Source organism: Falco cherrug, chromosome 10 (genome assembly GCF_023634085.1).
Source record: "Falco cherrug isolate bFalChe1 chromosome 10, bFalChe1.pri, whole genome shotgun sequence".
Taxonomy (NCBI): domain Eukaryota; kingdom Metazoa; phylum Chordata; class Aves; order Falconiformes; family Falconidae; genus Falco; species Falco cherrug.
In genome coordinates, this window is record NC_073706.1 from 879,413 (window position 1) to 891,788 (window position 12,376).

At 51.3% G+C, this 12,376-nt stretch overlaps 1 protein-coding gene across 1 annotated transcript; it reads right to left on the minus strand.

The window, feature by feature from the left end:
• Window positions 1-3,025: 3,025 nt before the first annotated feature.
• RAB5IF (RAB5 interacting factor) lies at window positions 3,026-10,052 on the minus strand. Its single transcript, XM_055721930.1, has 4 exons — window positions 9,866-10,052; window positions 7,528-7,631; window positions 5,439-5,568; window positions 3,026-4,808 (listed from the first exon to the last, which is right to left on the minus strand). Exons 1-4 carry the CDS (start codon window positions 9,992-9,994, stop codon window positions 4,767-4,769), a joined length of 405 nt encoding a protein of 134 aa, XP_055577905.1. The 5' UTR covers window positions 9,995-10,052; the 3' UTR covers window positions 3,026-4,766.
• Window positions 10,053-12,376: the final 2,324 nt, after the last annotated feature.

Sequence of the window (12,376 nt, forward strand, 5' to 3'; positions counted from 1 at the left end):
GGAGGCCTGGTTTGCCATGGATATATCTGAAATCAAACTGGCTGAAACATTTAATTTTTTTCTCCCTACGCTACTTTCAGAGGTTGAGCTAAAAAACACCAGTAAAATAAATGGAAGTTGGAAGAGGTTGTTTCATTCTGGGCTGAACAAAATGCTTCAGGTTTGTGCAAATTACTTCCCCCTGCAACAACATCAGCCTCTGCTTCTTGGCTTGGTGCATGTGCTTGGCTGTTTGGCTGCCAGATCTGAAAAATTCATCCTCTGCCCTGATCTATCCTGGACGTCTGTTGTTTTGGGAGACAGAGTGTGTTGAGTGCTGGGCTGTTTGGACCTGGGGAAGTCAGCTGAGGTGTGTCCTACTTTCTCATCCTTCAAAGAACCATCTAATCCCCCCAGCTCTTCCCAGCGTGCGCAGCTCCACTAGCTCACTCAATGCTCCTTAACACAGCGAGGTGTAAACCCTCCTTTGCTGTGGCAGTGGCAATGTTTCACTAGTGCCCTCCGACAGCCTGAGGGTATAATGGGCATTGCCCGTTACTAACAAAATGCTCATAGAAGGATAGTTCAGCTTTTGCAAGACAGTCTCAGCCTGCTCCATTTTCAGACCTCTCTCCAGACTTCCCATCCCCAGCAGCTGGAGGTGGTTCCTTCCCCACCAAAGCAGCTTCTCCAAGGCCAGGAGCTTTGTGCATCCTGCATCCTCCTCCACTCATTTGCCTGGCAGAGTATGAACGGACATCTTTGAAATGAAACACCCTAGGAAGTGTGGGCAGGGACACTGCTGTCCCAAAAGGTCTCAGCAAACACTATACCCAGTGGTCAGATATAAGTGTGACTTAACAGTGCTTGAAGACAAAGCTCTACATTCTGCTGCTTCGGTTTTTGAGACCCTGCTTGCCCCAGACCAGACCAGCCTCTGCTGCTTTTGTGTTTCTGACAAACCAAAACAGCTGTCACCTGTGGGCAGCTAAATCCCAGCAGCTGTGAGCACAGCCTTTGCAAGCTTGGAAATGAAGCTGGGGAAACGCAGAGAGGATGACACCTCCACGGAGGGGACAGAGGCTCCTCAAAAGCATGCTCCCAGCTCCAACAGGCACCACTTGGCTTTAAGGACATCCCAAGCACTGTTAAAGACAAGTGATGTCCCCTTGCTGGACCAAAACCACAGGTAACAAGTTCACATCTTGCTGTGTGCTCAGCCATTGCCGCTGCAAAGTTACCCTGTGGTAGCAACTGTTTTACCTGGGGCCTGACAGCTGAGGTTGCCAACACACAAGACGCCCAGCTGCACAGCCACCTCTTAACACCTGCCAGCACATCTTTACACCCACACCATTTCTCTCTTTAACACCAAAAAAACCTTGCATTAAAGTTTTAACAGATATTATGCTTGAAGCCCAAGAAAGATCACAAATTTCTCTGCCAATTCCACACCAAAACACAGTTGCTCCTCTCCTCACAACAAGGTTAGGCCATGGAATCTCTCACTCTCCTTCCTGCCAGGGACTGGCTTCTTTTTCTGAGATCCAAAGTGATATTCCTCCAGGTCTGCAGCTAGTAAAGAGCTTCACAAAACTGCTGAGGACAGAGGTGCCGCCGCAGCCCCTGTGCCCCCTACTGCAGTCCTTACTCCTGTCAGCTGCTGCTCTTTCATCCTAGCATTCTACTTCGTGTTCTCTGCTAGACCATCCCTGTGTCAATCTCTCAAGTATCTGAAAAAACCCCTTGTTTTTACAGTGCTCATCACTGTAGGATGCTCAGCTCCATTCTACAGGCTGCCACATCCCCTTGAGCTTCTTAAAATTAACCTCATTTCTTTGGGGGATGAAGACACAGCTTTAGCTTTGTTGGTGATCAGCACTGGGGATACCTGCTTCTAGCCATTGAGGCACCCCTTAAAACAGAAACCTTAAGAGATTAAAAGCTTGCAACTGAGCAACTGCAATCATTAACTTACCTGGAGCCTTGAGGAGATCCAAAGACCAATGTCTCTTCTGCATGGTCATGATAACCCACCCACAGTACTGTGTTCAGCTCTGGAGACCCAAACATAAGGACATGGACCTGTTGGAGCAGGGAGGCCACAAAGACGCTCAGGGGGCTGGAGCACCTCTCTGCTGAAGACAGGCTGAGAGAGTTGGGGCAGTTCAGCCTGGGGAAGAGAAGGCTCCAGGGAGATCTTACAGCACATTCCAGTGCCTAAAGGGGGCCGACAAGAAAGCTGGAGAGGGGCTTTTTACAGGGGCATGTAGTGATAGGGCAAGGGGGGCGGCTTTAAACTGAAAGAGGGTATGTGTAGATTAGATTTAGTAAGAAATTCTTTGCTGTGAGGGTGGTGATGCATTGGCACAGGCTGCCAAGAGCAGCTGTGGGTGCCCCATCCCTGACAGCATCCAACCCTTGGACAGGGGGGCTTGGAGCAACCTGGTCTCATGGGAGGTGTCCCTGTCCACAGCAGGGGGTGGGAACTAGATGGTCTTTAAGGTCCCTTCAGACCCAGACCATTCCTCAAAAGCAGATCCTCCTCAGCTTCTTCCTCAGCTTCCAACCACTAGAACTGTAGAGAACTGCAAAGACCAAGAAATTTGGCTGGTAGGACTGTAGGTAAGCAAGAAATAAAGCAGAGGGGCAGGTAAGCAACTCCCCAGCTCTGTGCATTTTACAGCAGTGCTTCAGGCCCTGCTCTGGAACAGATTCGGGCACTCTGCAACACAGCAGTGGCTCTCCCATGTCACAGGGCAGGCAGGGACAGCTGCTGAAGGAGCAGAACTTAAATAGAGGCAACAGTTAGCTTAATCTGCTTAATCACCCATTAAAGCATGGATCTAAACATTAGCTACTACTTCCACTACAAATGCTTCTGGCCCCTTCAGAAGTGCAGGACCAAAGCCTGCAGCACAAGAGACCTAAGAATCCCAAAGAGCTGCTGACTTAGGTATTTACCAAAAATCAGAACTCTTAAAGGAATCCCACACTCACACCATTTTACAAAACTTCAAAGACCAGAGGATACGGAAGCTGCACAGTGGATTATCCAGGTGACGTTTATTAGAGCATTTCAAGTATACAATGATTTTACTGACGGCTGTGAGCAGCTAAGATGCAAACAGATGCCAGTAGACAGGGCAACCTAGAACTAGCAGGCTATGCAATTCTTGTGGAAAACTAATGCTTTCAGCTGAAAGAAGAGGAAAAGGAAGTATCAGACTAAAAGACTGAGCAAGTTTGGGGATGGGAAGGAGAAAATGTAGAAGTTTTTATCTGAGATTACTTACTTAAATTGGCAACTCACAAGTAGCAGAAGCCGTCTGCTATTGCACTCTTCCCTTGGCATCCCAAGGACCTAAAATAGCCAGGTGTGAGGTTTTGTTCCACCAAGAAGAGACAGTGTTTTCCCTGGTAAGAATGGAGACCTGCACCAGTGGGTGAATCTGGAGCCATAGCTCAGCACTTAAGAGATTTAGAACACTGGCTTTGCATACTCATATGTGAGAACCAGGCTGTTGGACTTCCATCAGCAAGGAAGCAATGCAGACTTTCAGCAAGAGCATCCTAAAACTATCAGCTCCTCACTATAAGGCAGCTTTAGGTCAGGACTCTTTTTTGGGTGCCTGAGCTGTTGTTTATAAAAGCAAGGACCACATGGCAACAAGACTACAAGGTCCTCTGACAATAACAAGGATTGTGCGTGTTCCCCAAGAACTATTTCTTGAAGACATATCCTTAAAAATACCTTAAAGCAGACTTCCCCATTGATGCACAAAAAGGGCATGACTAGGGAGGAACTGAACTATGAAGTGATCAGCTCACAAAAAGCACCTCACAAACCAGAGGCTATGTACTTTGCCTGATTTGCAAGCTACTAATTCTGTATTTTAAGGTAATAGCTGCCTCAATTGCATCTTAGTCTCCTGCATTCATTGACAAGGAGAAGCTGAATTCAAGAGCTTAAATAAAAAAGAAAGAATTTAAATGCTTGACATTCAAAAAGGTATCTCCAGAATAACTGTCCTTCAAAGACTACTAAGCTCTGAGATATTCAATGGCAACTTAGTAGTCAGTCTAGCAGAGTGCAGTGGAGTTTCTAAGCCTCCTGAATACACCTTTGTTAACCAGATTTATCACAATTCTATCTAGCAAAATTGCTTAAAAATTTGTCTTCGTCAAAGACCATTTGAAAGCTCTGGTCAACAACTGATTTGCAAGTAAAACAAAAAAATATTAGAAATGGTAACAACACAGTCTGTTTAATCAAATCTGATCTGATTGCTAGAAAAACAGGCTAAGGACAGCCACTTAGCTCATATCCTGGATGCTGCAGTGCCTTCCTCCCATGTACCCTACAACTGCTTTTTAGAAACTGTTTGTCTAAAGGACAACAATGGAAGACAAGTCAGGATTTAATGACAGATTTCAAACAAAAAGGCATACACACATTAAATTAACAAGATTCAACCTTCAGCACAGAGGAGTATGACAGAGTTACTGGCTAGAGTCACGGAAAGTTCCAAATTTGAACGGTCTTGAACCACTTCCAAAAATTCCAATGGCTTTTTAATAGTTCCAACAATTAACAGGTATATAAAACGGAGACGGACTTCTCCAGCAGAAGAGTTGGGGCTCTTCCAGGCTAATCAAACTGCTGGTACAGAAGGGAGTTGATTTGACTTTCCCCACCTTCCCACCAGTCCACTAAAGACTATGATTTATTAAAACCTTCTTGATTTACTGACGACTAATTTAACAGGAAAAAGCCGCAGACTGTGTCAATCATAGTGGATGGCAGTATAGAAGATTATCCAAACAACCTGTGGAGAGGAAAGGAAGTGAAGGTTATCTCAATGCCTCTGGGGAGGGTTCAGAGAGAAAACAAGCCTCACACCCTGCTCTCAACAGAGGACTGGGGACTGAACTGCAGCTTTGAGATGGTCTTGAAGAGATGCTGGGATCATGATGTGCCACAAACGGCATTCAGCTTGCTTGCCTTCTGGGGTGATCAGCTCTCCACATTAAAATCCCACCATAGTCCTTCTAGTGATTAAGAAACACCACCACATCAAGCGCTGAGCATGTTCAGAGATGTGGGGGGAAGGAAGTAAGGGAAAAACAAAGACACCCAACATAAAAGGTTGGGTGTAACTAGCTCTAGATGAAATTCCACCAGGATATCTAGGACAGAGGATGGGGAGACATAAAAGTTAAGGGTTGATGCAGAAGTATAGCTGCCTGTATTTACATCCTTTCCTACAGAGAAATCCCAGGCACTAATACTGTATTTCAAAACCAGTAGCCATCAGATTTTTGGGGTTTCTTTCCCAGTCAACTCCACTTATTAGATGATGTTAACATGTCTCTATTCTATCTGTGCACCACCTCACCTGATTTTCTCCCAGGTCTTTTCCCTCAGAAAGTGTATCAACTTAAGCAAGAGGCATTACCAGAAACAGTGCAAAAGATGTCATGAATCCTTCTTTTGTTAGCTCCCACGTCCCGCCATACTCCTCCTCATCTATCTGCTGGAAGCTACTGAAGTAGAGGTATAGAACACCAGCATTGATCAGGCAGAATCTGGAAGAGATAAGGAAGCGTCATTTTGGTGATAAAGGGTGCAGGTATCCAATATGCCATACTGCAATGTAGCAGTGAAACATCTTTCATCTGCAGCAGAGAGGAAGCAAAGAGGAATGCTGTTCCTGCAGCACTTCCCAGGCAGCTCAGTCACTTCTGTAGAAGAGCACCTCCAGGTCAGCTTGCCGTAGCATGCTAGGTTCAGATGAAGTTCAGCTCACAAGGCACAACCTGCTCCTAGTAAGGCTCAATAGACAGTGGTCAAGCTGGAGGTATCAGCAGATCTGCAAACCCTGCAAGTTTTCCCACCCTGTAGATCAGCAGCAGTCCTGCTCCCACACAGAATCCAACTTCCTTGCGTGTACTACTTGATTTTGAGGCTGCCAAGAGGGAGGGCTGTCGAAAGCCAAAGAAGGCTCCACAGCGCCCTCTGAGCCATAGCTCTGGGGTTCAACCTGAGACAACTCAGCAGTCTCCAGTCTGTGCCAACAGTTACACTGCAATGGGGAGCAAAAAAAAGCGACCTCCTGTTTGTCCATAGATGCATTTGGCTTTACGCCACCCCAACTTAGGGCTGGGGCAACCTGGGAAGTTACAGGTATGTTTCTGGAAAGAAAGCTGTGTAGAAAAGGGCAATGCAGGAAGACATACAAGTTCAGCGACTGGCAGCAAGCTGTGAGCAGCTGTGTGACTGCCTACCACAGAGAAACCACGTGCACAGTTCTAGAAGCTTTTAGTGTTTCCACTGTACACCACATCACCTTTTCTTATTAACATTTATCACAGGAATTGGCTTAGGTGCCTTGTGAATTAATGGATGACTAAGTAAGAACAATACTTCTCAGCTACTGCATATCTGTTACTGGGGGCACTTTAGATTTAACTGTTTGCATGTAGCTATTGAGTTCCTGTTGGAGCATCACTGCTTTACAGACCCTTTTCCCTAAATTTCAACCTTTTTTTTTCTTCTTAGAGACACTTGCAGCTGCTCCCTCCACTTTCTTGCCACAGCCAGGATGCTCAGGAGGAGGGACAAGATGACAAGTCAATTTTGCCTAAGAAAAGCCGTGAGGTTGTGTGCTTGACTAGGAGACCTTGACTAGGCAGAGACATTTGCAAATGTAGATTCCCCAGAGCAGACACAGTGACTTCCCACAGCTGGTGTTGAGAAAGCAGGTGTCTCTCCGGTGTCCCCTGCAAAAACTTTCAGGCACTTGTCAGGGCCAAAGAAATTTTCATTGCGTAACTCAGAGCACTCACTGCAGCCTTTGGACACCTGCTAGGAGGTAACCTGAATCCTATGTCCCAGTGGGGATCTGATGCATATATACCCTTCTAAGGCACTGCCTTCCCGCCACACCATGGCTGAAAGAACAACCTCAGCAAGCTGGGAGCACCACGGGAGCACTGCCAATGGCGCCACTTTGCCTGCTTGTTACCTACGGTCTTTGGTGTTTTGAAGAAACCTTTTCTTTTTCAAAGATAAGCGGCCCCTCTCGTCTACTAACAAAACCTCTTCTCCAAGGAGGTCTCCTGACTCAAAGAGAAGGACTACCACACCTTCCCCTCTATGGGCCTTACTTCTTAGGTAGCCACACTAGGCACCATACTCATAGCCTAGTATTCACACATGCAGGAAACAGGTCACTTCACAAGTCAACTGAACCTCTCATTCCCTCCTTCTACCCCTGCCCCCTTTAATATTAATAAAACAAGTCATTTTTAAAAAAGCATTAATCAGGCTGAGAAGAGAGAAAGAGGCTGATGAAGACACGTTATGATTTGTATGAATTCCATGACAAATAACAGTCTGGCTTTAAACAACATTGGCTTTAAGACACACAGCAGACAGAGACTGTGCTTGGCCAGCCCAATGTTTTTAGCCCAGCTTTAAACCAGACACCAAGTCAAATCCAAATGTGGGAAAGTACATGAGATAGAAAAGGAAATAAACCTTACACTGCTATTCCCACGAATCCCTTCAGTGGAACTACTCCCCAGATGATTCCCAAAATAACTGCAATGATCTGCCGGAACCAGTAGATCACATCTAAAAACTCGTCCTGAGGAGATAAAGCACAAGAAAGATTTTGGCATTTACTTTTTCCTTTTTGTAAAGCATCACACAATTAACAGGTGAAAATTTAACACATTGAATGCTTAATTTTCCATTCCAAGTATAAGATACTGTACTCAGAGCAGATGAAAGCAGCTTGTGGCTTCATGTACTCTGGACTTCTCTGCTTCCAAATTAAATACATGGCTTTGTCCTCCAATGGGCTAACAGCAGAGGTGAACAAGTATCTAGTCCCCTTGTTTACTGAAGATTCAGTTATATAAAAATTCACTGGAATAAAATTTTAATGCTTTAAGACTATTATAGCCACTCTCAGTGCCCCAGGCCCTCCCCTACCCAGAAACAAGAGGTACCAGTAGCCAGTCCTCACGCCAACTCCAAACCACAAACCCTGTCTTGCACATACTATAAGTGCATCTGCATTCTTTCAGAGCAGCAGTGAAGTGGTCATTCCTGTTTGCCCACAGGGTCAATACAACTGTAAGCATTCCAGCTGGACAACGCTGACTTGTGCTTTACATAAAAAGCACTTCTGCTTGCATCTTCTTCTCTAGCCTCCCCAAGGATGGGATTGCCCCAGCATACCCCATAATACCAACAGCCTTTATGATTTTACTGTAGGATGTGCAAACTTGTTCGGCTCTATGCAGAAGACTAGAATCCACACCAGATATGGTCACAATTCTCAGTCATTTTAGCCTTCAGTTCACATCCTGTTGCATCAAACCAGCCTGCCATTGCTCCCCTCACTAACTCTGACATTCCTGCCCAGTTTGTCAGAGGGGGAAGAGGTCGAGTATGGGAGAGCTCCACCAGTTCTGTAAGCAACAGCAACTGCTAAGAACAAAGTGACACAGATTCATGTCTGTCCCCCAAGGAAAAGCAAGGCAGAGTCTGCACCTTCTCCATGCTGGCAAAGCCAAGAAACCAGGGAGTAGATGTCCCCAGCAGGTGGGCCACAGGCCCCGGCCATGCTAGGGGTATGGCAGGACCTGGGATGCTGCAGGAGCACTGAGCTCCTTGCAGGCATGTTGCTGGGGGGCACAGGAAGCAGCAGGAAGAGGCACTGACATTGAGGAAGGAGTATTACAGAACACAGGAAATACACAGAGGAAAAACAGCTTCACTAGTGCTAAAAACACTGGGAGGTCTGTGGGTGACATGTTTTTACTCACACTTGGAAGGTCTGCTGACAAACATGAGCAAAATGTACAAGCTGAGCACATGCATGGGATTTTGTAGAAACCAAATCTCTTTTTGCACATGGGATGGCAGGGCTTGGTGCAGCAAAGCAGACTGCAAACGGCTGAACAACTGCCATGACCTTACTCTTCCGTGAGAACATACCCACGCTGTGACACTGAAACGGAGAAACTCTCACAAGCCTGTTCCTGCTGCTGCCCTTTCCCTTCAGACCTGAACTGGTCAGATGGATTTGCAAATATATTTATCCCCATCTTCTTAAAGTAAATTCCATTTCTAGTTTTCTTTTACTTACACGAAGTAATGTTTTATTTAAACCTAGAAGAGTTTAATCCAAAAGCGAAATTTAACTGAGATACCAGCATCAACGCAGCTTGTTTCCTTTGGCTGCGGGCCCGGGAGCAGTGAAGGACGGCCTCTGCCGTGGGGCACGGCGCAGCAGCGGGGCCGCCCGGTCCCAGGACACACGCAGAACGAGCCCTCCGGTAAGCGAGGCGCCGGCCCACGGCGCGCCGGCCCCCAGCGTGGGAGTCCCGCGGCGTTAACGCGGCCCCGGGCCCCTCCACGGGGGCTGCGGGCTCGGCCCCCCGGCGGCGGGGGCGCGCACCCGGGGAGCGAAGCACGGTACAACGCGGCGCTGCCGGCGAGATGCACTTCGGCAGGCTTCGGAGCCGCCTGGCCGGCACCGGGGGCACTACCCGCCGCCCCCGCGGCTGCAGCCGCCGTGCCGGGCACTGCCGAGCCTGCTGCGGCCCGGGCCCGCCCCCGCGCCACCACCTCCTCGCCCAACGGCGGCTCCGACGCCGCCGGGCACGGCCGGGCGAGAGCCCTGGACAGGTCGCGGCCGCGCCTGGCTAGGCAGCAGCACCGGCTACCGGCCCCGGTACCGCCAGAAGGGAGCCGCGCCCCGCTCCCAACCCCCGCCAGCGGGCCGAAGGCTGGCAGCGGGACACCCCGGCCCTACCCGGGCCCAGGCCCGCGCCCGCACCCCGTGAGCGACCCCCGCCGCGGCCCCACCTTGTCGTGCCAGGCGGAGTCGCTGCGCAGGGCCTTGCCCCACACGGAGCCGCGCCCGGCCGCGCCACCGTTGACCACCGTGTGCTGCTGCGCGTGCGGCGGCTCCTCCCTGCGCCGCGCGCCGCTCATCCTCCTGCGCGCCGCCGGCCCCGCCGCCGGCCCGGAAGCGGCCGCCGCGCACCGTCACCCGCCCGCGCCCCCGCTCCGCCAATCCCGGCGCCGCCGCGCATTACACGTGACCGGAGAGCGCCCGCCCCCTACGGCAGCGGAGAGGGGCCAGGTGGAAGCGCGGCGCGTGTTGCGCTCGGGGAGCCGAGCAGGGTGGAGGCGGAGCCTAGGCGTGGAGTAGGCGGGACTTGAGGGCGGGCGGGCGGGGCCTGGCGCGGGAGCGCGGTGCTCGGGGGCGGCGGCCCGGCGCCCAGGGGGGGCCGAGGAGGGACCCCCGGCCCGTGCAGCGGCCCTTCGGCCAGACCTGTGGCCCCCACGCCCCGCCCCGTGAGGGCAGCGGCCCGGCGGCGAAGCAGGCGGGGACGGGGAGGGCCGGCCGGCTCGGTGCTGCTGGGGCCATGCGAGGCGTTGCTGGACGACCTCGACCTTGCGGTGGCCCTCGCTGGGCGTGCTGAGCCCCGGCCCTGTCAGGGTCCCTCGTGTGGTGTTACTCCTTCCCCGCCCGCTCCCGCACAGCCCTGGGTGCTGGCAGGCTGTCAGGGCTGCGGTTCCGTTTCCCCATTAATGCGCGCTGGGCCGAGGCTCTGCATTTCTGTCTGCGGCACAAACCAGCCAAGGCGTGAGGTGCTGAGCTGCCGGGGAGCCCAACTGCCCTGCCTGTGGTGCTCAGTGCTTCAGCTGCTGCACGTTTCAGCAGGGCCTGGGAACCTGCAGGAGCAGGCTGGACCCACCTGAGCCACACGCGGTTAGCACAGGGCGGAGCAGGCAGATGTGTCCTTGTCCCAGACTGCTGATGGCTTCCAGCTGAGGCCGTGTGCTTTAGATACAGATTATGCAAGATACATTGGGACTTGAAAAGTATCTTGCCCCGCTCCAGCTGTCAGGCCCCTGAACATGTCCAGCCGCTTGGGCATTTGCCACCAGCCCAAGGCTGGTCCAAGCCAACGGACCCACGCTGCGTTAGCAGGGAGGGGATGCACAGTGCAGGGTCATCCCATATTGCCGGCGAGACCTTTGCCCCTCACACCCCCACCATGACTGGGCCCTTTGCCGAGTGGCCAGGTCTCATGTGGTCCGGCTCCAGTCGTGCCCCTGGCGTGCTCCTCAGGTGCTTGGGAAACAGCAGCCCCCCTCCTGCTCTGCACCCTCCCCTCTGCGATGGGCACAGTCACTGCAGGACCCCAGGGCTGATCTCTTCCAGGACTTCATGCACATGAGGAGTTTCACTGTCCCCAGCTCCATGCTCCTGCTCCACGCCATCTTTCAGGGCAGGAAGCACTTGCACAGCAATGAGACACCTGGATCAGGGAACTGATCTAAAATTAACTTGCTAAAAAAAAAAAAATGGTTTGTTTTACTCCATCTCCACTGCCTGATCCACTGCCCAGAGGGAAAAGCAAATTAAACTATTAAACTGAGGTTTGAAAGTACCAGGAGGAGGAAGGAGAAGTGCCAGAGGATGTCACAGGGGTACAAGCAGGCCCCCAGTAAGGGATGCGTGTTGGCAGGCTTGTGGAAGTAGGGCAGGATTATGTGGGGAGCCCTGGGCACAGGCAGGAGAAGGTGGGAAGGGCTGGATGAGGCTCAGGGGAGAGCCCCAGGGGCTGTGCAAGGTGGCCTAGCGCAGCCCCTAACATGCACACAGCTTCAGAGGCTGCAAAGCATGTGAGGAGCTGCCACATCTGTGCTGCCCCTATTCACCAGTTCCCTCCACCCCGGGCCCAGCCTGACAACTGCCCAGTGGCAAGGAAATGGGGCTCAGTGAGGGGGGGTCCTGCCTCCTGTCAGGCTCCTGGGGACCACTTGGGCACAGCTGAGGCCGGGTCTTTCCTCCAGCACAGAAAAACCTGGGACCAGCCATGGGGTGGCAGCTTGAGCTGTCTGATTCCTGGGATTTGTTCTCTTTTTCTTTTTTTTTTTTTTTCTCTTTCGCTATATTTTAGCTAAAAAGTTGAACCTTCTTGGGACCCTGTGGCCAGATCACAGGCATGGCAAAAGTTCTGCACTCTCCCTGGGTCGCCTCTGCCCTGGCATGGCACTCAGCAGCATTTCCAAACCCATCTCTGCATTTCACCGCCTCCTGATTCCTCCCTCAGCACAGCCTGTCCTTTGGAGGGGAAACAGGCAGGGCACCTGCCACCAATGACCTCTGTGGCTCCCCTGCTCCCCAAAGCAGGCGGTGCCCTGGCAGATTTCATCCAAGCAGCACAGGGGCATGGTTAGGGTGCCCCCAAGTCTGGCAGGTTGTTGGCAGAGCAGGTCACTGGTCTTCTGAACCAGCAGGAACAAAATCCATTCCCTGGGCAGGGTCTGGCTGGGCTGCTGGAGGGCATGGCCATTGCT

Bases quoted from the DNA above. Each gene is read 5' to 3' on its own strand.
- RAB5IF (XM_055721930.1), bottom strand. From the start codon at position 9,994: ATGAGCGGCGCGCGGCGCAGGGAGGAGCCGCCGCACGCGCAGCAGCAC. The intron at 5,569-7,527 runs GTAAGGTTTATT...TATCTCTTCCAG, and splicing joins GGATTCGTGGGAATAGCAGT to ATTCTGCCTGATCAATGCTG. The intron at 4,809-5,438 runs GTAATGCCTCTT...TCCTCTCCACAG, and splicing joins CATCTTTTGCACTGTTTCTG to GTTGTTTGGATAATCTTCTA.